Below are 25,231 nucleotides of genomic sequence, written 5' to 3' on the forward strand. Positions count from 1 at the left end.
GGGTCTGGTCCAGGGGGCGGGGTCAGTCCGGGAGGGGCGGGGTCTGGTCCAGGGGGCGGGGTCATTCAGGGAGGGGCGGGGTTAGCGCCGGGGTCAGCCCCGAAGCTCGCGCCCGGCCTGCGGAGGCCCCGCCCCCAGGAGCCGGACCCGTGGCGCGGGGCATTGTGGGCCGGCGGGGGGGTCTCGGGAACATGCTGCTGCTGCTCCGAGCCGGCTCCGCGCTGCGCCCCCCGCCCAGGTACTGCCCCTCCCTCCACCCCTGCCGCGTCACGGGCCCGGACGCCTGGGTTCGCTGCCGGCTCCGCTGCCCCCCCGCAGCCGGCGGCCCGCGGAGCATCCCGCCCGGCTCAGGCTCTGCCCCGCGCCGCACCCGGCCGCTGCTCCCCTGCTCCGCCCGGCAGCGGGGCCCGTCCCGAGTGTCCGGCCGGGCCTGGCCGGGGGGTGCCGGACACGTCCCCCCACCCCCTGTACCCGGCCGGGTGCGCTGGAGAACGGCCCCCCCCCCGGCCTGGGTCCGCCGGCGGGGAGCTGGAGCAGCTCCGCCTCCCTGCAGCGTTCACTAGCGGGGACATTGCCCTGCTCCGCCCTGCAGCGCCCTGCACCTTCCCAGCCCGGCCCTGCAGCCCGCCCGCAGCCCGGCACAGGCGGCTCCCAGCGGTTCTCCGGGCAGCTGCAGGTGCGCAGCCCCGACGGGTTTTTAACCGTCTCTAGGGGTTTTTACCCGCAGCTGGACCAGGCCTGGCCGGGCGGTTTGGCTGGGTGGGTCCTGCTGTGAGCGGGTCTGGACTGGACGCCCCGAGGTCCCTGCCCGCCCTCGTCTTGCCCTGGCTGTGCTGGCGCTCTGCTGGTGTCTCTGCTTCCCTTATCCGTGTTCTACACTTCCCGGCCTCTGACTTACGTTCCGTGCCACCAGCTTCTCCTTCCTGCCCGCTCTTGTCCCCCCGTCCGGCTGGTGCCCGTTTCCCAGCCGGGGTTGTCCAGGCACGCCAACCACCCCTGGGCCTGGCCACGCAATTGCAAGAGCCGGCAGCCCTGGGCCTGCGGCTGAGTCTGCGGCCGTGGGGCTCCCTGATTTCTGGGGCTAGAGAGCCTGAGGTCCCGGGTTCAGGACCCGTCGGGCTGTGGATTGCAGCACACCCAGGGCGTCGGGCCAGATCCCTTGTCCCAGCGCGGGGTTTGGGGTTCCCTGTGGTGGGAGCTGTGATTTTTCTTCCGTCCTGGCTCCGAGTCAGGGCGTGATCTGGGAGCAGTAGGACGTCCTGGCCCAGCCCAGTCCTGCCTTCTAGACACCGCAGGCCCCAGCGGAGACACCTGGCCTGGGTAAGGGGCAGGAACATGGGGCTAGCCACGGGTGGGATGGGGTATGGGACAGGGACTGGCACCGGTGTGTAGGGCCAGCCTCTGGGGTGGCATGGGGGGTACCGGGCACAACCCATCAGGAAAGCACCGGAGGAATGGCGTAGGAGCGTCCGGGGTGCCCCAGCCTAGCCTGGACCCAGCTGCCCGCCCACCCCGTCTCATAGCTCCCCGCACTCCCTCTCCTATCCCTCTGCCCCCCAACCCAGCCACTTCTGTCTGGGGGGCTGGAGGTCAGCTGCAGCTCCCCGTGCCCAGAAGGCCTAGGATGGTCTGAGGCGGGAGCGAGCCCATGGCCTGGGACTGGGGAATTCACACCTGCGGGCACCGACCACGCCTCTTCCCTTCCTGCCCCGAGGGGACTTCTTTCCCGGCAAAGGGCCCCCGCCCCTCCCCTCCCTGAGCAATCCGTGCCGGCATCTCCTAGTGCGCGTGGCCCCCGGCACCCTCGTGCCGCATGCGTGTGTGACACGCTCGCCTTCACTGCCTGTGCTGTCCGGGCTTGCCCTCCGGCTGGTGACTGTGCCCGGGGGCGTTCCTGGCCCCAGCCCACCCTGCTCACGGCGAGGGTTGGAGCAGCCCTGTGCTCGTGGGGCCAGGAGGGCTGAGACGCCAGCTGCTGCCCGGCCCAGAGAGGGGGCGGTTTGTGCTGCTCTCCGTGCAGCGGCCCCGCTGGCGGGCAGGCCCTGGCCCAGGCTGGCGCAGGTCAGTGCGGGCAGCGGCCGGGGCTCCTCACCGACCCCCCTTCTCCTTTCAGGTGTGTGGGCAGTCGGGCCGGATTCTCCTGCTTCCTCCGTGCTCCCAGCCGCCTCGCCAGGGCGCCCCCGGCCCTGCCTCGATGCTGTGTCTCGATGGGCCGGGCCGCCGCGCGGCTGGCGGGGCCGGCCTTTCTGGGTGTGGGGGCTGGCCTGTGCGGCAGAGGCGCTCGTTGCCAGGAGGCGGGGAGCCGCGTCGTGGCTGCCCCCGCGCCGGAGCCCGCCTTCGACTGGGCCGAGTTCTGGAAGTTCCTGCGCCCGCAGCTGCTGGCCCTGTCGGCGGCCGTCCTGGTGAGAACTGCCTGGGTGCAGCGCGCTCTGGGGAGGAGCCCAGCCCCCGTAGGCCCAGCTAGCCGTGCATCCTGGCTCAAGTACTGGCCAGTCGGGGTGCTTCAGGAGTTCGGGGTGCTTCAGGCCGCCCATGTACCTGAGCGCCTCTGCCCCCGGGAGTGCCCTGGGCCCCGGCTGTCTGCGCTAGGCTCTGCTCTCTGTCTGCCTACAGTTTGCCTTGGGCGCGGCCCTGCTCAACGTCCGGATCCCCCTGCTCCTGGGAGAGCTGGTGAACGTGGTGGTGCGCTGCACCCAGGAGCATGCTGGGAACTATCTGCGGGAGGTGCGCCGGCCTGCCCTCCGGCTGCTGCTGCTCTACGGCCTGCAGGTGAGCTGGGGCTGGGGGGCGGAGCTGTGGGGGGGGGCAGGGAGGGCTGGGATCTGACACCCCCGGCTCGGCTCTAACAGAAATATGCAGCCGTTTATTAAACCGGCCACTGTCTCAGACGACTGGAGGGGACCCAATGCTGTACCCGTGTTTAAAAGGGTCCTGAGGTGATGCAGGGAAATACAGACCAGTCAGCCTGGCATCCAGGCCTACTGAACTGGTTGAAATGATCATTAACAATAGTATATTAAAACACCTGGACACTCAGGGTTTGGACAAAGTCTGAGCAGCATGGTTTGTGCAAAGGGAAATCACCTCTCATTAATCTGTTGAACCGGCTGACGTAATTTATTTAGACTTTCACAAGGCCTTTTCCAAGGTTCCCCACAAGAGGTGGCTAAAGAAGTGAAGTCATCCTGGGACGAGAGACAGTCTTGTCGGAGATCAAAGGCAGGGTGGGGACAGAAAGCAAGAGCAGGAATAGAGGACAGAAGGTTAACAGCGGGGCCGGAAGATGCCACGCTAGGTCCCGCCATTCATCTATTGATCAGTGATCTGGCGGAGGGGAACGGTGGGGAGCAGGGAAGTAGCAACATTTGCAGATGGGGAGTCAGGCCTAGAGAGGGCTGTGAGGAACTCGGAGACCCCAAACCCAGCTGGGTGAAAGGGCTACATGACAGCAAATGAAGTTCACTGTTGACAAATAAGAAATGGGCATCGGAGGGGAAAACATGAACTACTCCTGCACCTGAGAGGGCTCGAAATGAACGGTCAGCGCAGGAGAGGGAGCTGGCACCACTGCAGACAGCTCAGTGGAGATCTCTGCCAATGCGCAGCTGGGCTCAAAAGAGCTGATGGGATGGTGAAGGACGGAGGTGGTGAATAACAGAGACTATTCAAATGCCTTTTTTATAAACCAACGGTGCAGCTTCATCCGGCTCCTGCGTGCAGCCTGGGGTGCTCCATCCCAGCCAGGACATTCCAGAACCAGAGGGGTTCAGACAAGAGCGGTGAGAATGAGCAAGGGCCTGGAAAACTCTCTGACGAGAGGTTGAAGCGACTGGGATTGTTACCTTGGAGGCCAGATGTGTGAGAGGGGATGGAACAACACTATAAAATTAACGACTGGTCTAGACGAGAGCGCCCGGCTGGGCTCCCTGACGCGGAGGGCGAGGGCGAGGGGACGGTCCGTGAAATGAAATGCTGGGCCTGGAAGCCTCAGGCGCAGCCGGTCAGGGCTGTAGTGCTCGGAGTCTGCCCCTCGGGTCTCCACACGCCCACGCCGCAGCCTCCTGACTCTGGCCTTGCAGCGTTCGGCGCCCCTGTGGGCCCCGTTTCTGGGACTCTGGGGAGCCCTGCATGCCCCAAAGGATGCCGGATGAAGCTGCACCGTTGGTTTATAAAAAAGGCATTTGAATAGTCTCTGTTATTCACCACCTCCGTCCTTCAGCATCCCATCAGGCGCGATCCCAGCCAGCGCGGGAGTCAGGGGTCATTAGTTCTCAGGTCACGGCGCAGAAGGACTTTGCCAGCCGCGTGTCTAGGAGTTACAGCAGTGACCCCTGGGGAGCCCCATTCTCGGGGCTACCTCCCCGCCGGGCCCCCACGGGGGACTGGTGTCTTCCCCCCCAGCCACCCTCAGCCCCATCCCCTCCCCCGTCCTTTGTCTCCTTCCCCGGCAAGGTGGCCTCTCCTCTGGGTCTCCCCCTGCCCCAACCTGTTGCAACCCCTTGGGCCGGGCAGAGGGTCCTGGCCAGGTCTGCGCGCGGCCCCTCCGCCCTCCATCCGCCTCTGCCACGATCACACACGCGGGTCCCAGCACCGACACACGAGTAACATGGGGGGAAACTGAGGCGCACACCCAGCACTTGGAGAAAACCCCAAGAATATCCCCGCTTTCACAGCGATTGATCTGTGGAACTCACTGCCACAGGCTGTTGCTGAAGCCAGGGACTCCGGCAGATGCACAGAGGAGGTTTATGTGGGTACCAGGAAGGCGCAGGCGGAGCCCTGTGCAGGACGGCGTTTGATCTCGCCAGCGGGACCTGCAGGATCCCCGCCCCGCACACGCAGGCTCCGCAGCCGGGATGTGACTCGCGCCAACGCCGCCTTGGCAGACTTGGCAGAGCCTCCGCTGAGCGCTGCCAGTGCGGGCTGGGCAGAGACGTCGGGGGCGGAGCGCCCAGAGCTGCGGCGGTGGGGCTCTGCAGCCCCCTCGTGCTGCTGGGCAGGCGCTGGGCTGGCAGCCTGGGCTGGCTGACTGTGCCCTTGCTCCCTTGCCAGGGGCTGCTGACCTTCAGCTACATCGCGCTGCTGGCCCGGGTCGGGGAGCGGGTGGCCGGCAGCATGCGCAAGGCCCTCTTCAGCTCCCTGCTGCGGTAAATCCCCGGGGGCGCGGGGCGGCGGGGAGCAGGAGCTGCAGGGGGGGCTAGGGTGAGGGCGGGGCGTGGTGGGGCAGGGGCGAGGAGGTTGGTGGGGGGCTGGGGGAGCAGAGGGATGGGGCGCGGGCTGGGGCGGGGGGTGGAGGCAGGAGTGGGGGGCTGGGGGAGCAGAGGGATGGGGCAGGGGCTGGGGCGGGGGGGTGGAGGCAGGAGTGGGGGGCTGGGGGAGCAGAGGGACGGGGCGCGGGCAGGGGCGGGGGGTGGAGGCAGCAGCTCCCGCAGTCCCTGCTCCCCCCGCAGGCAGGACGTGGTCTTCTTTGATGCCAACCGGACGGGGCAGCTGGTGACGCGGCTCACGGCCGACGTCCAGGAGTTCAAATCCTCCTTCAAACTCATCGTCTCCCAGGTGAGGCCCGGCCCCTGGGGTGTCCCGCGTGGGGAGCCCCGGTCCTCTCCCAGCTGGCACCGCCGCCCGCAGGGCCTGTCCTGGCGCTGCTGGGCACGGGGAGGGCCGGGGGATGCCTGGCCCCGCTCACTGGGTCTCTGCCGGCAGGGCCTGCGCAGCGTCACGCAGACCGTGGGCTGCTTCGCCTCGCTGTACCTGCTCTCGCCCACCCTGACGGGGCTGCTGCTGGTGACGATGCCCTGCCTGGTGGGCGCCGGCGCCCTCATCGGCTCCCTCCTGCGTGGCCTGTCCCGCCGCGCCCAGGAGCAGGTAACGCCCGGCCCCGCCGGGGACAGACCGGGGCTGTGGTTTCTGTGGGCCCCACAGCCTGGCGCGGCTCCCCCTGCCCCATCAGCGGGTCCTGGGCCCCCCCTGCAGATGTCAGGGCCGGGCCCCCGCAGAGCAAGGGGCCAGGGTGACCCTGTCTCTGCAGGTGGCCAAGGCGACGGAGGTGGCGGACGAGGCGCTGGGCAACGTGCGGACCGTGCGGGCCTTCGCCATGGAGGACAGAGAGGTGGCGTAAGTACCGGGCCGGGGCTGCGGGCCCCACCTGCATCCCCGTGTGCCCCCAACCCAGAGCTTGGACTGCGTGCCTTGTTCCTTCCCCTCTGGGCCCACTGCCTGCCCCCCAGCCTGGCACCAGAGTGCTGCCCCCACACCCTGGTTGGGTCCTTTACCCCCCCCCCCCCCCCACCCCCCAGCCTGGCACTGGGCTGCACAGGCAGGCATGTCCCCCACACCTGGCCGGTCCCCGGGTGCCGTGCAGCGCCAGTCCCCCCCCCCCCCCGGTGCCCGGCCGTCAGCCTGTCTCCCTGCCGTCAGCCTGTACTACAGCGAGGTCGACCGCTCGAGCCGGATGAACGAGAGCCTGGGCCTGGGCATCGCCGTCTTCCAGGGGCTGTCCAACGTGGTGCTGAACGGTGAGTGGGCCGGGCCGGGCCGGGCCGGGCCTGCGTTAGCCGCTCCCTGGCAGTGCCCCACACCCCAAGGGGTCCCGGCCCTCACAAGGGTGGGCCATGCAGTTCCCAGGACGGCGCCTCTGGGCTCCAGCCCCCCTGCGTCACCCGCGAGTCACCCCGAGCCAGGCCCTGGGGGCAGTGTAGGGATCGATGCGCCCGCCAGGGTCAGCCGGGCACCAGGCGCCTTCCTCCAGACCCGGAACCAGGGAGACGCGGAGGTTCAGATGCAGCCCAGACAGATCCCCCCCCGGGCTCCCGTGAGCCGTGCTGCTGCGGGGCCCTGCTCCTCACCCCCGTGCCTCGGCCCCATGGGAGCCTGTGACCCCCGTGCCTGACCCCTCCCGGCCCCTCTGTAGCCAGGGGCTCTGCCTGCTCCGCTCCCTGCGGCGAGCAGTTGGTGTGAGGGCGTCACAGGCTCCGTGCGCTAGGGCCGCTCGGGGTGAAGTCAGCTGGGACACGCGTGGCTGGGTCTGCCCCAGGGCACCCCCTCAGCTGGGCACCTCCCCAGTCTGCCTTCAGCCGCACTGCTGCACCGTGATCTCCCCTGCGGGGGACCCTGGGGAAACCCTACACGCCCCAAAGGGGCCACACACCCCCCCACCTGCCGCCAGCAGCCTCTCAGGAGCTGTTCGTGGCCGGGAGCACAGAGCAGCACGTACAGCAACATCTGCCTTGGGGGGCCAGAGCCCCCATTCCTGGGCCTGCTCCCTGGGACCCCCACAGGGGACTGACCCCCTCCAGCCGCCCAGCATCAGACACGTCCCCACCCCTTCCCTGACCCTCCCTCCCTCCTCCCCCCAACACCACCAGCTGGCCCCTGGCAGGGCTGGGCTCCGGCACCGATCACCCCCCTTAACCCTTCACCGAGACCCGGGAGTGACACAGGGGAAACTGAGGCACACACTATTCAGCGAACCCGTTAGGAACAGCCCCAGTTGCTGTTGGTGTTAATCTTCAAGCACTGAGGTTTCCCGTCTCTCTGCAGGGTGCTTCGGTCACCAGCGGGGAGCCCAGCCCAGACAGCCCCAGTGGGTCTGTCTCACGCTCACCCTGACCCCCCATGTCACGTCACGTCATGTTAATTCCTGCCCCACCAGCGTAGCGATGCCATGGGGCTAGGTACAGACTCGTGGGGACCTTACGGGCAGGTCCCACTTCGGTCGCGGTGCAGCACGCAGGGGGATGCGCACGCCCCACGCGGAGCCGGGCCGCCCTCCGGGAGCTCCCTTGCCTTGTTCAGCCCGCCCCTGGGCGCCAAGGCAGGGGCCAGCTGCTGCGCTCCCTCTCAGAGGTGGCTGCCTTTTCTGGGTGGCAGGGAAATCCTTGGGCACCCGTCGGCGTGAGGGACGCTGCCTGCTGCAGGCTGGTGTGTCTGCGGGGTGCTGCGGGGGACAGCTCTCTGGGGGGGCCGGGAGCGCTCACCTGGCCCTGCTGCTCTGCCCTGCAGGTATCGTGCTGGGCACCATCTTTGTGGGCGGCTCCCTCCTGGCTGGGGAGGAGCTCTCGGCCGGAGACCTCATGTCCTTCCTGGTGGCGTCGCAGACGGTGCAAAGGTCAGAGCAGAGGGCTCCCCGATGCGGGGCGAGGCCCCAGGGCCCCTGCGGGTTGGGGGCTCCCCACTTCCCCCCACCCGGGCCTGAGCAGAGCCCTGTCCCTTGTGTCTCGGCAGGTCCATGGCCAACGTCTCCGTCCTCTTTGGCCAGGTAGGTGGGGCCGGCTGCGCTGAGGGGGTCGGGGCCTTGACACCCCTGCTGAAGGGAACCCGCCTTCGTGGTACCAGCAGATCCAGGCCGCGAAGGGCCAGGCGCTGACCCGGGCCAGGCGCCACGTGGGAGCTCGCCTGCCGCTTCCGGGGGCAGAGCAGGGGCTGGGGGGACGTGCCGGCACAGGACCCTGGCCAGGTCGCCCCTGGGCTGAGGCCCTGTGACGGGCAGCGGCCTGGACGCTGGGTTGGTTGAAGGTGCGGCTGGCTGGACCCTGCGCTGGTGGCCGTTTGTCTGTCTGCCCTGCTCCGGCCCGGCTGCCCCACCTTGGAAACTGAGGCAGGGACTCCCTGCAGCGCTGGCCTGAGGCCCCCCCACGGCCACGGCCCTTCCCGCACTGGGTGCCATGCGGCGTCTCCGTGGAGGGGGACGGGCACGCAGACCGGGCGGGGCGAGGGGCTGCCAGTGATGGGAGGGAGCGTGGGGGGGCATGGGGCATTCGCACCCCTCGCTGTCCCGGCAGGCTGTGCGCGGCCTGAGCGCTGGAGCGCGCGTCTTTGAGTTCATGACCCTGGAGCCAGCCGTCTCTCTGCGTGGGGGGGGCCGGATCCCCACCCACTCCCTGCTCGGCCACATCCGCTTCCAGGACGTCTCCTTCAGGTGAGGGCAGCACGCGGGGGCCGGCCTCGCCCTCTGCGCCCCCCTTCCTCAGCTCCGCCAGCACCCCCCAGCTCAGCCCAGCCCAGCCCTGGGCTCTCCTCCCCCCAGCTCTGCCGGTGCCCCTCAGTCCCGACCCACAGCCCCCCCCAGCTCAGCCTGGGCTCCCCCCCCAGTTCTGCCGGTGCCCCTCAGTCCCACTTGTGCTGCTTCCCCGGGGCCGGTTTGCCCTGCCCTGCCTGACCCCTCTCTCGCTGTCACAGTTACCCCGCGCGCCCCGGCTACCAGGTGCTGCAGAACTTCAGCCTCACCCTGCCCCCGTGCAAGACCGTGGCCATCGTGGGACAGTCGGGAGGAGGTACCACAGGGCGCCTGGGCAAGCTGTGCCCAGCCCCTCACCCCGCTTGGCTGCCTTGGGCCCCGAGTGCTGAGAGCACAGCCTCCCACCCCCTCCCGTCCCGCCCCCCCAGTCTGTCTCAGGTGGGGTCTCACAAGGGAGCCAGGGCCAGGGTCACACAGGGAATGATGGAACGGTCGTGGCTCACAGCCCCCTGCTCTAACCACTAGACTCCACCCCCCAGCTGGGGATAGAACCTAGGGGTCCTGGCTCACAGAGATTGTCTGGAAGGCTCCCAGCTCAGCACCACCCCAGGTCGGAGCTGGGTCCCACCAGGAACCTGGAGCCCAGGTAATGCCCTGCAGGCTCTGGGCTGGGGCAGGGCCGTGGGGCAGGGTAGCTTGTCCAGCTGCAGTGTGGCCGGGTGTTACTGAAGGGCCCGTCCCCTGCCCTGCAGGGAAATCGACGGTGGCGGCACTGCTGGAGCGTTTCTACGAGCCCACACGGGGGACGATCACGCTGGACGGGTGCGACATCTGCACCCTGGACCCCTCCTGGCTACGGGGGCAGGTCATTGGCTTCATCAGCCAGGTAAGAGGTGCAGGGGACGCAGCTGGCGGGGAGCAGCCGGTGGGGGGGGGCGGCATGGCGCGGGGGACGCAGCTGGCTGGGGGGGGCATGGCGCGGGGGATGCCAAGGGGTTCTGGCTGCTTCTCCACACTGAGGCGCTGCTTCCCCCAGGAGCCTGTGCTCTTCGGAACGACCATCATGGAGAACATCCGCTTTGGCAAACCCGGCGCGTCCGACGCTGAGGTCTACACCGCGGCCCGGCTGGCCAACGCCGACAGCTTCATCCGCAGCTTCCCTGAGGGCTATGGCACCATCGTGGGTGAGCGCGGGGCCCAGCACCTTCCTCTGCCCCCGCGCTGCTGAGCGAAGCGGGCCCCGGCCCGGGGGAGCCGTTCCCCTTCAGCCGGCAGCTAGAGGCGCTGGTGGAGCAGAGCCAGAGCCGGGCAGAGGAAACGTGGCGGGTGTCTCCGTCTGGCGGGGTCGGGAAATCCAGGCAGGCATCTTTCGGACAGACCTGCCCTGGCTCCGCCGGGGCCGTGGGCCGAATGCAGGCGTGCTGGGGGAGTCTCTGCCCTAGGCTCCGCGGGCCGGATGGGACGGGCAGAAAAGTACCCCCGGCTGGAAATCTCCGCCCAGCACCTTCGGCCCCAGGAGCTCCCTCACCCTCTTCTCCCGCAGGTGAGCGAGGCGTGATGCTGTCGGGGGGCCAGAAGCAGCGGGTGGCCATCGCCCGGGCTCTCATCAAGAACCCGTCGGTGCTGATCCTGGACGAGGCCACGAGCGCGCTGGACGCGGAGTCGGAGAAGATGGTGCAGGAGGCGCTGGACCGGGCCGTGGCGGGCCGCACCGTGCTGGTCATCGCCCACCGCCTCAGCACCGTTCAGGGCGCTGACCTCATCGTGGTGCTGGCACGGGGCTGCGTGGCTGAGGTGAGCGGGGAGCCCCAGCTCCCTGAGCCCATGGGGCACCCCCGTTCTGGCCTGACCCGGGGGGGGAGGGGTTCAGCAGTGGGGCAGAGCTCCCTGCAGTGGGGTGGGCAAGGGGCAGGTTCGTGTGGGCGGCGTGGGGTGCTCTGAGGGGGGCGGTCCCTGGGTGGGGGACACGGGGGGTATTTCTCTGGTGGGTGGTGCGAGGGGACGAAGTGGGGCGCAGCAGCCGTTGGGTGTGGCCAGTTCTGGTGACGCCTGCCCCCCGGTCTCCCCACAGGCTGGGACCCACGCAGAGCTGCTGCGCCGGGGCGGCCTCTACGCCGAGCTGGTCCGCAGGCAGGCCCAGGAGCAGCCCTGAGCGGGAGCCGGGCCGGCTGGCTGCAGACACGGGCCCCGGGCGCCTACGCGGCTCCTGCCTCCGCCGTGCTGAGCCCTGCGGAAACGCTGGATCCGGGCACCTGCCTCTGGCCCACAGCCCCTCGGCCCATCCCGGCCCCACTACTCCGGCTGGCCTGGCCCTCGCTGCGCAAGGTGGGGGTGCCCGGGGCCCCCCTGGGCTCGTGCTGTGCCCCGGCCACAGCAAAAGCAGAGTGTGGGCGCAGCTGTCTGCTGGGCCATGGGGCGGGGCTCCGGGGGTGGGGCCAGGGGATATGGGGTGGGGCCAGCTGCTGTGGGGCTGGGGAGAGGATGGGGGGGGGGAACCAGGACCAACCAGCCCTGCTTTGTTACCAGGGCAATTGGCTCATCTCCCAGCATGCCTGGGGGGAGGGCTCCCCGGGCCCTGGCGTTGCCATGGGGATGGAGACCCGGCTCCGGCCCCCCCAGGGACTGACACACACACCCCTGCTCGGGCTGGGCGCAGTCCGCAGCCAGCAGAGTGGGGGGCTGTCTGGGGGTAGGGCTCAGCTGTGCCTGGGGGGCGAGGGGCTGGTTGGGGCCCCGCCCTGTGAGGCCCCCAGGCCAAGCCCTTGGCCCTCGTGTCTCTGGAAATAGCCCAGGTGGGCTCAGCAAACCCACCAGCTCCCGTCTGCTCCGGAGTTTGGGACGCCGCAGCCTGGCAGGGGCCGTCCCCATCGCCCCCCCCCTTCCTCCCCACCGTTCTCAGTCCCCCGGAGGCTGGGCTGGGGCCCCGGGGGCCCACTGGGTGCATGGGCCCAGCAGGGCGGGCTGGGCCGGGCTGGGGCCCGGCAGAGGCAAACCAAGACTCAGGGATCAATTAAACGTGTCCAGCTGCATACGGGAAACCCAGGTTGCCCCAGTGTAAATTGCAGGGCTGGGCCCCAGGACGTGCTGCTCGTAATAAACTCGTGGTGACTCGCACGCCGACCTTCCCGCGCTTGTGTGTCGCACGCGCCTCCTCCCTGCTCCGTGCCGCGGTTACTCTGCAATAGCTGGGGTCCCTTCAGCCCCCGCCCCCCCCCCCCCCCCCCGCCTGCCCCGTGGTAGGTCCGGCCCCCTCTGGCTGGCCACTCGCTTGCGGCTCTGGCTTGCTGGAGTAGCTGTTCCTGCGGCCGTGCCTCCACCGTGTGCGTCCGTAACTGGCCTTCCTTGCTCGCCCCGGAGGCACCTTTCAACTGTGTTCCTGCAGTGGAGGCTCCCGCAGTCACAGGAACGGCCGCACTGGGGCAGCCCCACGGGCCTGCGAGCCTGTCCTGAGAGTGGCCGGGGCCAGGTGCTTCAGAGGGATGATCGAGTGACCCGGCCCTTGTCAGCCAGCCCCAGCTTCTGGCAGTCGGAGGTTTTGGGGGCCTGCTAATCACGCTGTCCCCTGGGCACGGCTCAGTCTCTGACCCCCTCTGGCCGTGCCACAGGTCAGCTGCTACCCCTGCCTTCGGCCCTCGCGTGAGGGCTGCCCGTGGGCGGGTTTCAGCTGACAGCTCTCGGACCGAGTCCTTTTCTGGCGGATTGCGTTTCCTTTCAGATCCCCTGGCCGCTGACTCCAGGACACCTGTCGATTTTCCTTCCCTCTGCTTCCGTTCCCCCCGCGTGTCTGTGTCTCTCCTCCTTCCTGCCGCCTCCTCCCACCCTCTCGTCTCTGGTCCATCCCCTCACCTCGTTCATCCACTAGCTCAGCGTCTAGCTCAGGGCTCTCAGACTGGGGGTCGGGACCCCCAAGGGCTCACGAGCCGTCAGGCAAGCCCTTCAGAGCTGGCTGGCCGGAGAGCAGCAGCTGCTGGCGGGGTGCTCTGAAGACAGCGGCGCAGAAGTAAGGACGGAGTGGCATGGGAGGTTGTCAGCCTGAAATATTTTCAAAGGGGGTCCTGTGGGGAAAAAAAGTTTGAGAGCCCCTGCCCTAGCGTCTTCTCATTCCTTCTCTGACAGCTTTTTCCAGCTGCCCCTGCACTGCCCTCTTGCTCGCTCGCTCATTGGCTCCCCTAGGACAGCGTTCGGGGCTGCTGGAGCAGAGCCAGGCCAGGGTTACTGCACCCACCCTGGGGCTCTGCCTGCTCTGCCGCCCCTTGCCACGTGTGAGCACAGGAGTGGCTGGGGCAGGCGCATACAGCCGCTGCCCTTGGGATGCGCTTGTCTAGCCCTGGACAGAGACCCCGGCGCTGGGGCCTGGTCCGGGGGACTGTGAGGTGACGGTCACAGGAGGCGCTATGCTGACCCTGCTCTGTTGCAGGTGCCTTTGGGGGTGGCGCGGCCGGGCTCTCCCTGGAGGAGATGCCGGAGGAGCTGTACCAGGAAGCTACAAGCTGGTGGCCTCACTGGGTGAGCCGGAAGCCCCCGTACAGGCCGTGGGGCAAATACAGGCCGAGCAGTTCCCAGCTTCAATGGGGAAAGCATGGAAACAGCCAATGGAGGGTACGGGGGGGGTCCCACTCTGGGGAGCTGCCTCCCCCCGAGACAGGCCTGGTTTGTTGAGGGCTAGTTTCACCTGGCCTCCCAGAGCGGCGCCTGCAGGCCCCAAACAGGAAACTTCCCCAAGGCTGGGCCAAGGGAAGAGCTGCGTGCTGGGGATCCCTGGGATGCTTCTGGAACCCCCTGCCCCTGTCTGGAGTGGGGGCACCCAGTGGCAGAAGGAAAAGCTCCCTGGAGAAGCCATCATTTCGCTCCCTCTCAGGTGGCTGTGTCCTTTTGCACCCTTTCCCCAGGGCCCCCCAGACTTTATCTCCCCCCTCCTCCCCCCCAAAAAAAAGTTATTACCAGCCAAAAGGCTGTTTCAGTGGTGGGGTAGCCGTGTCGGGCAGGGCATGAGTGAGCCGGGGGGGGTGGGGAGGGGGAAGTAATGTCTTCTGATCAACGGCCGCGGGTGAAAGTTTCAAGCTTACCCAGCGCTTTTCATCAGGTTTGCATGGCCTGTGAGCCGGGGGTAGGAGAACGCGCGGGAGCAGACCCTGGGTTTGTTAACCGAGGGCTTGAGCATCCGCACACATTTGTTGTAACCCAGGGTAAGAAGTGGTGAACCTGGCGGCTCCAGCATCTACGCCGAGTTATGTCGGCCTGGGTCCAGCCACCCGCGTCCCAGACTTCCTAGCGCCCGCCCAAAATGGGCCGCTCGCCCTTTGTTTGAGGTGCAACATGGGAGAAAGAAGGAAGTTGACCCGTGGGATACGATTGACAGAGTCCCAGAGCCTGAGTCCAGTGGGGGCTGCATCTAACCCGCAGAGCAACGGGGCTTGAACCCTGGGTCCCAGCTTGGGTCCGAGCCCTGGGTTAGTGTTAGTGTGTATGCGGGGGGGGGAGGGTGCTAGACCTGAGCCAGCGTTTGAGCCCTGGGCTTACAATGCGGTGTGGCCAGACACAGCGTCACAACGAACACGGGGGCACCAGCCGGGTCAGCATAAGTAGCTGCTACACATGCTGAGAGGTCAGTGGAGGGGCGCGGCAGGGGAGGCCCATTAACACGTCTGAAAAAGGGGCTGGTTAGTGCGGGACAACTTGTTAAATTGAGCCACAAAGCCAGGGTCTGGTCAGCCCAGGGTTGTCATGTCCAGCGAGGGGATGCGTTTACGCTCCCGGGCTCGTCCCTTGCACATGCTGGGCAGGTTTCTGGGCAGACGAGGGGCGCTGACGGCGGGGGCGCCGAGTGTCGGTGGGTTTGTCTTTGATCAGGTTCTTGTGTCTGCTCCTGCGAGCGACCCTCTGCATTCACCCACAGGTGCTATTGGGGCATTTAGTGACGGGGTGAGGCGCCCACCTGCTGTATTAGGCATGTGTAGGATGCATGGATCTTGAAAGGGGTGTGGAGGGGTGGGGGATCCATGGAACTGTGGAGCGATGGCTGCAGGTTTTGCTTGTTCTGGCCGGCTCTGGTGTCACTCTGAGTTGGTGGGTGGGGGTCTGAGGGAGCCTGCATCTGATGAGCCTGGGGGGCATTTGAGGGCCAGAAGAGGGGGTTTCTGTCAGGGTGGGGCCCCGCTGAGTGTGGGCTGCAGTTGTTTAATGAGCCCCCATGTGGGGGGGCAGGTGACCCCGTGGCATGGGCTGTTGGAGGGTTTTGGTTTCCTCGTTGAAGCCGATTTTCTCAGGGTATCTGGTGTGAAGGGAAATGACGGGGTCTCTGTCTCTGCTGAGAACGGATTTTTAGAAATGGCTGCAAAAGCCTGAGATGGAAAGTGCCTTTCTCGCAGAAGTTTAAATCTGAGCATGTTCAGGAAGTCATGGAACCTAGACGCCAGCAGGGATGGAATGCAGAGAAAGACCTTGTCACTTGGATAAGGAAAGTCGAAAATGCTGAGCTAAGACCATGGAAGCTGTGACGTATAAAGATTTGTGTGGAACTATATAAGCTATTAGAATTTAGTTTTAAGCTGTCGCCCCTTATATTTGAAGGGACCACCTTCTTTATGTAGAGAATAAACTCTGATTTTGCTAATCTGTTGCTTGGCTAATTCGGGCCATCCGCTAAGGCAACGGACATGTTAGTAAGGACCCCTGAGTTTGGGTTCTTCCACACTGGGCAGCCTGTTCAGAGCCACGACCTGGCAGACGAGTCTGCGGTGTCTGCGGGCCTGGCTGCAGATAACAGACGTGGTGCGTTTGGGGGTGACTGGTGCGTGGGGTAGGTGTGGGGAGCCGTGGGTTTCCTGTGTGTAGTCATCTGTGGGGCTCCATGACTGAAGCTGATCAAGGTGTGCAGGAGTGTCCCAGAGAGTTTGACAGCCGGCTTGTGGTGGAAAGCTACAGGGAGTTTCTCTGTCTAAAGAATGAAAATATCATTGGTTTCATGGTTTCCTTTCCCAGAAATACTGCCTCCGCCTGGCCCATGGGGAGCCATTCTAGCATCCATGGCTTGGACCGAGTGTTTGTTGTGGGTGAGGATGATGTGGACGAGTTTGATGCTGTGCTTGGGGTGGGTTCATGGCTTACGACAACAATCTGCAACCCGCTCATCCCCCTCCCTACGACTGGAGAGGTGCTCAGGGGCCATTTCCCATCAGCATCTGGGTTAACGACCTGCATAGAGCCGGGCCGCCCAGCTCCGTCCTTTCCCAGAGCTCGGGGTGGCTCCAAACCTGGTCTCTCTGGCGATAGGACTGGGCTCGATAAAAGCTGCCACCGCCCCTACCTTGTCCACCGAGGGCTGTCACAGGAGGGTGTTTCCCTGTAAAACTCGGCAGCGCCAGGAGAAGGGAACAAGGGACGCTGCTAAAAGCAGCTCAGTGCTCGACACTTCACGACTTTACCTGCTTCTGTCTGTAACAAAGGGGCAAAGGGTTTTTAGTGGTGCATTTGCCATGCTGCGAAGCAGGCTGAGGGGTCTCTAACCCTGGCCCTGTGTGACACTACCACGGGACAGCGCCTGGGCCCCATCAACACCTCTGACCCGGCAGGCCCTTTATTGCAGTGACATGAATACAAGAGGCATGCCGAGCGTTGCACGGGGGTGTGAGGCCGAGACGGAGCTCCTTGTGCTGCGCACTCCCATTTCTGGGCTCTGCCATTCTCCCCTCCGCCCTAACTAGCCCCGCGTGAAGGCAGCCGGGATGCCGTCTGGCCAGGTGCAGGCTCGGCCCCAGACTAGCAGTCTTTCCCCCAGCTCCGCTCCTCTGCAGGCTGGGGAGGGACCACATCAGACCTGTCTCCAGGACCCTCCCTCTGTACAGCAACCCCTCGTCCCGTGGCTGGGGACCGATGGCGGCAGGAAGTGGGGCAGGGGTGCGGAGCCCTCCCCAGCCCCACCAGGACTAGTGGCTGGAGCCTGGCACATGGTAGGATCCCCGCTGGGGCTCCGCCAACCCTGTCCCTCCCCAGCAGATTTCCCAGGGGAGCCCAGTGTCAGGGTGGGTGATGCGTTTTCACAGCAGAGAATTCGGCAGGGCTCTAGTTACGTCTCCTCCTTCAGCACCACCCAGGTGATGCAGCCCAGAGCGTGCGCCACGTGCCTGCCCACGGAGGGCTTGCTCCATCTGCTGGGGTGGGCCAGCCCAGCAGCCAGCCTTTCCCAGGGTCGCTGGGGCGTTGTGATTGCAGCTGGTGCCTGGTGCCAAGGCCGCGGTGCCATCTTCACCCATAACTATCCGTGTGGAAAGCTCTGCAGCCTGCAATGCCCTGGACGCCGCAGGCTCTGCACCAGGCCAGGGGCCGGGCACACAGCCCACAGGGGCCCCTTAGCTGGGAGCTAGCACCGCCCGTGCTCCAGCCAGGACCCCAGGCTCTCCTTTCAGCCTCAGCTTTAGTTCTTCCACTTAACGAGTTCAAACACATCAGCCACGGCCCGTCTCTGCCGGGGGGCTGCAGGGGCTCTGGCTGTCATAGAATCATAGAATATTAGAGTTGGAAGGGACCTCAGGAGGTCATCTAGTCCAACCCCCTGCTCAAAGCAGGACTAACCTCTGCTATATCATCCCAACCAGGGCTTTGTCAAGCCGCAGCTTAAAAACCTCTAAGGATGGAGATTCCACCACCTCCCTAGGTAACCCATTCCAGTGCTTCACCACCCTCCTAGTAAAAAACTTTTTCCTAATGTCCAACCTAGACCTCCCTCCCTGCAACTTGAGACCGTTGTTCCTTGTTCTGTCATCTGCCACCACCGAGAATAGCCTAGCCCCATCCTCCCTGGAACCCCCTTTCAGGTAGTTAAAGGCCGCTATCAAATCCCCCCTCACTCTTCTCTTTTGCAGACTAAACAAGCCCAGTTCCCTCAGCCTCTCCTCATAAGTCCTGTGCTCCAGCCCCCTAATCATTTTGGTTGCCCTCCGCTGGACTCTCTCCAACTTGTCCACATCCTTTTTGTATTGGGGGGCCCAAAACTGGACACAATATTCTAAATGCGGCCTCACCAATGCCGAATAGAGGGGAATAATCACTTCCCGTGACCTGCTGGCAATGCCCCTCCTAATGCAGCCCAATATGCCATTGGCCTTCTTGCCAACCAGGGCACACTGCTGACTCATATCCAGCTTTTTATCCACTGTTACCCCCAGGTCCTTTTCTGCAGAGCTGCTGCCCAGCTCGTCGGTCCCCAGTCTATAGCTGTGCATGGGATTCTTTCTTCCTAAGTGGAGGACTCTGCACTTTTCTTTGTTGAACCTCATTAGATTTCTTTTGGCCCAATCCTCCAGTTTGTTTAGGTCACTCTGTATCCTATCCCTACCTTGCAGGGTATCTACCACTCCCCCCAGCTTAGTGTCGTCCGCAAACTTGCTGAGGGTGCAATCTACCCCATCCTCCAGATCATTAATAAAGATGTTGAACAAAACCGGCCCCAGGACCGACCCCTGGGGAACTCCGCTTGTGACCGGTTGCCAGCTAGACATGGAGCCATTGATCACTATTCGTTGAGCCCTATGCTCTAGCCAGTTCACTATCCATTTTATAGTCCATTCATCCAACCCATACTTCTTTAACTTGCTGATAAGAATACTGTGAGAAACCGTATCAAAAGCTTTGCTAAAGTCAAGGTATATCACATCCACCGCCTTCCCCACATCCACAGAGCCAGTCACCTCATCATAGAAAGCAATCAGGTTGGTCAGGCATGACTTTCCCTTGGTGAATCCGTGTAGACTGTTCCTGATCACCTTCCTCTCTTCCAAGTGCCTTAAAATGGATTCCTTAAGGACCTGCTCCATGATCTTTCCAGGGATTGAGGTGAGGCTGACCGGTCTGTAGTTCCCCGGATCCTCTTTCCTCCCTTTTTTGAAGATGGGCACTATATTTGCTTTTTTCCAGTCCTCAGGGACCTCCCCCTGTTGCCACGAGCTTTCAAAGATAATAGCCAATGGCTCTGAAATCACCTCAGCCAACTCCCTCAGCACCCTGCATTGTCGAGCAGGGCCAAGCCCAGACGCTCTGGGAGGAGCCTTTCACCTCTCCAGGCTCCTGCTGGCTTGCACGGGAGCCAGGTAAGCACCAAGCCTCACCAGAGCCCTGCCGCCAGCCGCAGCAGGAGACAGCTCCCTCCCTGTGAAGGGCCAGCCAGGCTGCTCCAGACAGACCATGCGGCTGGACCCCTCGCAGCAGAGCCCCCGCGTTAGCACTGGGGCAGCAGTCACACTCAGCCTGCCTCCTGCCAGAGCCCCACACCGCAGGGCCTTCCCCAGGCCATGGGGCAGGCTCAACACAGGACAGCTGTTGCTATGGGGTGTGGTTAAGCACTTGACAAGTGGTCTGCTCTGGGGGGTGGGCTGTTAACAATATCCCGTTTCCAGTCTGAATGTCTGGCTTGCCTGAGCCTCTCGTTCTGCCCGTCCCCACTAGAGGAAGGAGCCGGGCAGCGCTCTGCTTGCTGCCGGGGCAGTCCATACACATCGCCAGCGCTTTCCCCACAGCCCGAGTCCTGCAAGTCCCGCCCGGCAGGCGTTTTCTCCAGCCGCCATAGCATTCTGGCGCCTCTTCTCCCCCGCTGATTTGTGACCATCCTCTTTAACCAGCGCCTCCCAGTGCTGGGCTCAGTGTTCCCGCAGTGGCCTCGCTGAGGTAAAGCCCCTCACAGGTGAGCGTGGGGCCTGCTGGCCAGAAAAACATGCAGGGTCTCTTATACCCCCCTGCACTGCTTCCTCCCCCCAGGCTGGGACAGCTGGGGCCACACCCAGGGCCTCCCTAGCCCAGGCTTCCCTGAAGGACAAGGGAGAGATACGGCTGGGTGGCCTAGGGGCTGGGACACCCACCAGAGCGCAGGGCAGGCAGGCAGCCAGCAGCAGAAAGGCCCAGCCCTGGCCCTGCAACCCCCCTGTGCTCCGACACCCCCCCACTAACCCGTTGCCTGCTAGTGGCAGAGCCACGAGGGCAGAGACTGGCTCTGGTTTGAATCCAAAGCTACCCTTCTCCCAGGAGTTGGCACTTTCAGGAAAGTGCCTGTAGTCTAAGCTGGCAACACCTGGCTCTCCCCTCCGACAAGAGCCTGTGGACAGCGCCCCGACTGAACGCTGGGGCCCTCTGGGCTTACACGGCTGCCTCAGAGCTCCCTCCCGTGCTGCGAACTGCCCCCATTGCTGATGGCATGAGGCTAGGTGCCCCAAGGGGCAGGGCTGGCGCTACGGGGCCCTGCGGCATGGCCTCTCTGGTGAATGATGAGGAAGCCGTTGTTCTTGAAGCTTTTCCCACACTGGGTGCAGGTGAACAGCCTTCCCCCGCCAGGCAGGGCCTGGCACCCCTGCCCCTCTGCCTCGGGGGCCGAGTGCTTCCTCTGGTGCATGTGCAGGTAGCCCTTGTACTTGAAGCTCTGCTGGCACTGCGGGCAGGTGTAGGTGGCCGGGGGGGTGTGGCTCTGCTGGTGGATGGCCAGGTTGGCCTGGTGCTGGAAGCTGGTGCCGCACTGGGGGCAGGGGTAGGGCCGGGGGCCAGCATGTTCCCGCTGGTGGGCCACCAGGCTCTGCTTATAGCAGAAGCGGTCCCCGCACTGGGCGCAGTGGTAGGGCTGGGCGCCGGCATGGCCACGCTGGTGCCGCACCAAGTTGCGCTTGTGGCGGAAGCTGCGCCCACACTGCTCGCACCGGTGGGGGCCCGGGGCTGGGTGCTGGCGCTGGTGACAGGCGAGGTTCCGGCGGGACGGGAAGCGGCGGCCGCAGTCGGGGCAGGCGAAGGGGCGCTCGCCCGTGTGCGTGCGCAGGTGGGTGCGCAGGTCCCCGCGCTGCAGGAAGGCCGCGCCGCACCGCGAGCACTTGAAGGGGCGTGGGCCGGTGTGGGCGCGCTGGTGCACCACCAGGCAGGTCTTGTAGCGGAAGCCTTTCCCGCACTGGGCACAGCCGAAGGGGCGCTCGCCTGTGTGCACGCGCTGGTGCGCCACCAGGCTGGCTCTGTGCTTGAAGCCCTTCTGGCACTGGGGGCAGGCGAAGGGCCCAGCGTGGCCTCTCTGGTGGGCAATCAGGGCATCGTGGCACCCGAAGCTCTCCCCGCACTCCGTGCAGATCAGCAGGACGTCCCCCACACGGCTGTCCCCGGGGGCCAGGAGCTCCCCACACTCCAGGCTCTCGGACGCTCTCTCTGCTTTCACCGCCCGGGATCCTGGCGTCTGGTTCCACTCCTCTGTGACGCTCCGGTCCCCAGCACCTGCTGGGGAAACTGAATCAGGAGGGAGCCCAGAGCGGCTGGGATGTGAACTCTCCATGTTGGGCCAAAGCCCCCACACCCAGGGATAAACCTGGCAGGGGAGATCCCCAGCCCCAGCTCAGACTCACCTGCTGCAGGCACCAGAGAGGGATCCCTCTCCCCTTGGCTCCCCACACCCAGCCCTGTGGAGACTCAGGGCATCTCCCAACTGCTCTGCCACCGGCCTGTGAGCAGACAGCACTGGAGTCGTTCTGGGTGGTGCCTCCAGGCAGGGGTTGTCCTGAGAGTGGAGACCCGAGGGTACGTCCAGCTCACCATGGGGCAGGACTAACACAGGGTCGCAGCACCAAGCGCTGCCCCAGGAGCTCCACTAACATCCCAGCCAGGAACAGCAGCCTGATGCGGGTGAGAAACCTGCTCCTCCCTAGGAAGGTGGCCCCGGACGGCCCAGCAAGCTGCGTGCAGTCAGACAGCAGCGAGGATCAGTCCACCCGGAGTGCTGGGAACGTCCGCTGCCCCTGCAAGCTCCAGCCATGTGGGCTGCGCGCGGAACACTACTGCAGGGTGCCCGGCGGCTGGCCCCACTCAAGGTCAGCATCACTCACCCCCACCGGGAGCGTCTGGGATTCCTCTGTGCCCAACACTCGGCTCCATCTCAGAGGCACCCTCTGGGGTGGGATCTGCAGAGACAGCGAGGTCACAGGAACGGGAGCGGCTGCCAGGCGGGTGTGGGGTGGGAAGGTGCGACCGGCTGGAGGGGTTTCCAGCTGTGCGGTCTCTGGGGCCCTGGTGCCCAGGAGACAGGCAGCTCAGTTGCAGCTGCCCAGCCCCGTGTACTGGGGGGAGGGAGGACACCCCATGCGGCTCCAGTTCCGCCTCCCTGGGGCAGGGCCAGCAGACGGGTTCTGGGGCAAGCGTGGCCGTCCTGGTGGAAGCACCAGTCAGGGGCGCACAGCGCTGCCTAGGCCACCCAGGGCATGCAGCCAGGGCAGTGCAGCTGTCCCAGCCAGCCGCAGCAGACGGGTTCTCCGCCCGCTTGCTGCCTTCTCGCATGCAGCTCATTTACAGACGTCCAGGGCTCTGAAACAATCAGCATCGCCGACCCCTGGGCCTTCCCCGCAGTACAGCTCTGAGCCAGGCCAGGGCACCCACTCACCGGCACAGTGCTGGCGTGGGCACAAGTCCGCCCATGAGAATAGACAGCTCATCACACACCCTGCAGCTGTGTTCTAAGAAGCTGAACTCTGCCCCACGCTCTCGCTTACCCTCCCCTTAACCCGACCCCTCAGCCCAGGGGACCTTGGTGCTCCCGGGCAAGGGTGTGAGAAGTATCCGAGCCCCTCGGCCGGTGCTACCAGTCTGGTGCAGAGAGTTACTGTGCGTCTGAGCTCAGAGCAGACTCTGTGCTTGCATAGGAAGGTAAATGGAGGAAGCCGGGGCATCCAGCCCCTACAAAGGTGGTGCACAGGGGCCAGGATGATGCTGCTGACCCTGGCCTGCCCCACGGCGGGGTTGGGGGGCAGGGCAGGTCTCCCCACTGTGAGGAGCTATGAGCTTGCAGCTTGCAAACTAGTTTGGAGTTTCCCTGGGGTCACAGATTTCAGGCTGGGGCACTCGTTCTGCCCCCCCGTCCAGCCTCCCACAGAGCCCAGGGCAGGGCTCTCCCCAGGGACTCCTGAATTTGGCTCAGCCTATCTGGTTGGTTGAGAGATGCCTGGTCTAGATTCACTGACCCCCGTGCCAGGGACCCTCCTCCCCCTGCCCAGTCATTCCAATGGTGTAAGGTCTCAGGCCTTGTCCCCCGGCTAAGCAGTAGCAGGCGTATCAGGCGAGGCAGCAGCCATGAGCTGCGTAGCAGGTGGAAACAGAGCTGAAGAGGCTGAAAGAAAACTTGGTTTGCCAGCGCTCTGTCTGGCCAGGAGTCACTGATCAACCCTCGTGCTTGTCAAATCTACACTTCTGATTGTTGCCTTTATGGTGCCCACCTCTCTGTTGTTTATCTGAATGTTTCTGTCTGGTTCTTTGGTGGTTTCTCTGCTACAGAACTAAGTGCACTATTCAGATCAATGCAGGTGCTGGCTCCGGGCGGCTAAAGGACTGTTTTGTAACGGGCCAGGGCTGGTGTTTGCGGCACTTTAGTTTAAAGGATTGGTCACGGGACAGCTAAGCAGGACCCAAGTTTAACTCTATAAACTCAGGTCCCAAAGGAAGTGCTTTGGAGCTAACTCCAGCACACAGCCCGAGATCAGAGCTGCCAGACCTCAGCACCCTGCCAACCACACTGTGCAGAAGCTGAAGTCCCAATGATCTAACCCTGACCGGCCATCAGGAGAGGTTTGTCTGCCTGACTGGGAGTGGTGAGCACTGGATGTGCAGCGTGCGTGTCTGTGTTGGGGATTGTTAATAAACAGAGAATAAGGATATTCCTGTGTGAGGCTCCTTCACTGGTGAAAGATCCTGCAAACCCCCAGAGAATCACACCCGCAGCGCTACGGATTGGAAAGGCTGGGTGCGTCCATTAACCAGGCCTGGGAACGGGTGACCCTGAGCCCTAGAGTGTGAACTGGGTATGGGTAGGTGCCTTTCCCCCAGAGCCCTACGGACTGGGAAGAGTGGGGTGCCCTCGTGTGCGGATAACAATGGGGCAACCCTCCCTGGGGAATGTCTGCTCCTTCTTCCCAGCCAGAGCAGGTCTGGTTCAGCTCGTCCGGCCCCTGCCTGCCACAGCATAGGGCTGTGTGCCACAGACATCCCCTCCCCTGGGTGCTGGTGCCTACACCCCATGCTCAAGTCACCCTGACTGTCTTCTGGAGACACTAAACCCAGCGAGCTCCTGCAGCCTCTCCCAGGAGCCAGGTTCCCAGCCCTTGGATCGTTCTAGGATGATGGAGCGGGCATCAGGGCAGTCAAAGCGAGGCTCGGCTATTTCCATTTGTTCCGGCTCAGGCCTCTGACCCAGGGCATCTCCATTCCCCGAGCGAAATGCCAGCACGATGGGCACCCGCAGGGCACCAGGTGCCACGGGGCCCTTCCCACTGGAACTAGCTCACAGCCCTGCCATGCATAGCCTGGGCCATGCACCTGCTCTGGCTGTCCCACCTGGACTCAGTGCAGCTTTGGGCTCCCCCGCCGCCGTCACGCGCCCACGCCACGGCTCTGCCACGCCACCAACTCCAGCCACGCTCGGGGCCTGCACCTGCACCTGCAACAGAAGGGGCCAGCTCAGCACCCTGGGTCCGGGCCACCGTCTGTATGGGGGGCGGGGGCTGTGTGGGGGCGGGGCTGTGTGGGGGAGGGGGTCACACTGGGGCGGGGGGCTGTACGGGGAAGGGGGTCACAGGCCCAGTCCCAGCGGGTTAGGGGTGGCATGGGGGCGGGGCTGTGTGGGGGAGGGGTCACACACCGTGGCGGGGTCAGTCCCTCGCGGGGGTAGCTGAGCTGCCTCCCCCGTCCCCATGGCAACGCCCCAGGCCTCTACGACTCCCCCCTCACCTGCGCGCCCCTGCCCCGGGCCATGGGGGCGTGGCCAGAGCCCGGCTCCGACAGACTGCGTGCGCACCCCGCGACTCCCGCCGGCCACGCCGCGCTGCATGCCGGGAAGGGGGGGGTGAGCGAGTCCGGCGCGCTGCATGCCGGGAGCAGTGGCCTGCAGCGCGCGGGGCGGGGCGGGGCTGCGCAGACTCGCTGCGTTGGAGGCGGGGCCAGTAAGCCCCGCCCCCCGCTGGCAGTGTGGCCGGCGCGGGCTGAGGGCGGCGCTCTGTGGCGGTTTAACGGTCACTCTGAGGCGCTCGCAGCGCCGGTGACTCCCGGCCCGGCCCGGCCGCCCCGCAGCGGCGTGTTCGAGCCCCGGTCCCGGTGTATCGCTGCGGGGCTGGCTGCTCATCGCTCCAGCGCGGTGACTCGCCTCGATCCAGGGGCAGCCCAGGCGCAGGGCCGCGGGGAAGCTGCCGGGGAGCCTGGCTGCGCGGTGGTGGCTGCCCTCGGCCGCAGGGCCGGGAGAGGGGCGCACCCACACCGCGGCCAGGCCTGGCAGCAAGGCAGTGC

The 25,231-nt window shown here is 65.3% G+C and overlaps 2 protein-coding genes across 5 annotated transcripts; one reads left to right on the plus strand and one right to left on the minus strand.

The window, feature by feature from the left end:
- Positions 1-135: 135 nt before the first annotated feature.
- On the plus strand, positions 136-12,330 carry ABCB8 (ATP binding cassette subfamily B member 8). 2 transcript variants are annotated; one of them, XM_067535727.1, is made up of 16 exons: positions 136-238; positions 2,114-2,402; positions 2,614-2,769; positions 5,053-5,147; positions 5,451-5,556; positions 5,704-5,865; positions 6,029-6,114; positions 6,418-6,515; positions 8,002-8,107; positions 8,224-8,257; positions 8,781-8,917; positions 9,178-9,272; positions 9,709-9,842; positions 9,993-10,140; positions 10,500-10,750; positions 11,028-12,330. In XM_067535727.1, the coding sequence occupies exons 1-16, from the start codon at positions 192-194 to the stop codon at positions 11,106-11,108; spliced, it is 2,025 nt and encodes a 674-aa protein (XP_067391828.1). In that variant the 5' UTR covers positions 136-191; the 3' UTR covers positions 11,109-12,330. The 2 variants fall into 2 exon arrangements, with proteins under 2 accessions (XP_067391828.1, XP_067391829.1); XM_067535728.1 differs by lacking the exons at positions 136-238; positions 2,114-2,402 and having other exon boundaries at positions 2,649-2,769; positions 4,703-5,147.
- A 6,640-nt stretch (positions 12,331-18,970) lies between these two features.
- LOC137145092 (gastrula zinc finger protein XlCGF57.1-like) lies at positions 18,971-24,789 on the minus strand. Of its 3 annotated transcripts, none has more exons than XM_067535701.1 (4): positions 24,680-24,789; positions 24,287-24,389; positions 21,793-21,867; positions 18,971-21,190 (listed from the first exon to the last, which is right to left on the minus strand). In XM_067535701.1, the coding sequence occupies exons 1-4, from the start codon at positions 24,701-24,703 to the stop codon at positions 20,145-20,147; spliced, it is 1,248 nt and encodes a 415-aa protein (XP_067391802.1). In that variant the 5' UTR covers positions 24,704-24,789; the 3' UTR covers positions 18,971-20,144. The 3 variants fall into 3 exon arrangements, with proteins under 3 accessions (XP_067391802.1, XP_067391801.1, XP_067391800.1); XM_067535700.1 differs by having other exon boundaries at positions 18,971-21,187; positions 24,591-24,684; XM_067535699.1 differs by having other exon boundaries at positions 24,591-24,684.
- Positions 24,790-25,231: the final 442 nt, after the last annotated feature.

Source organism: Emydura macquarii, unplaced genomic scaffold (assembly GCF_026122565.2).
Source record: "Emydura macquarii macquarii isolate MOO-44397 ecotype Brisbane River unplaced genomic scaffold, CSIRO-AGI_Emac_v2 contig_3511, whole genome shotgun sequence".
Taxonomy (NCBI): Eukaryota; Metazoa; Chordata; order Testudines; family Chelidae; genus Emydura; species Emydura macquarii.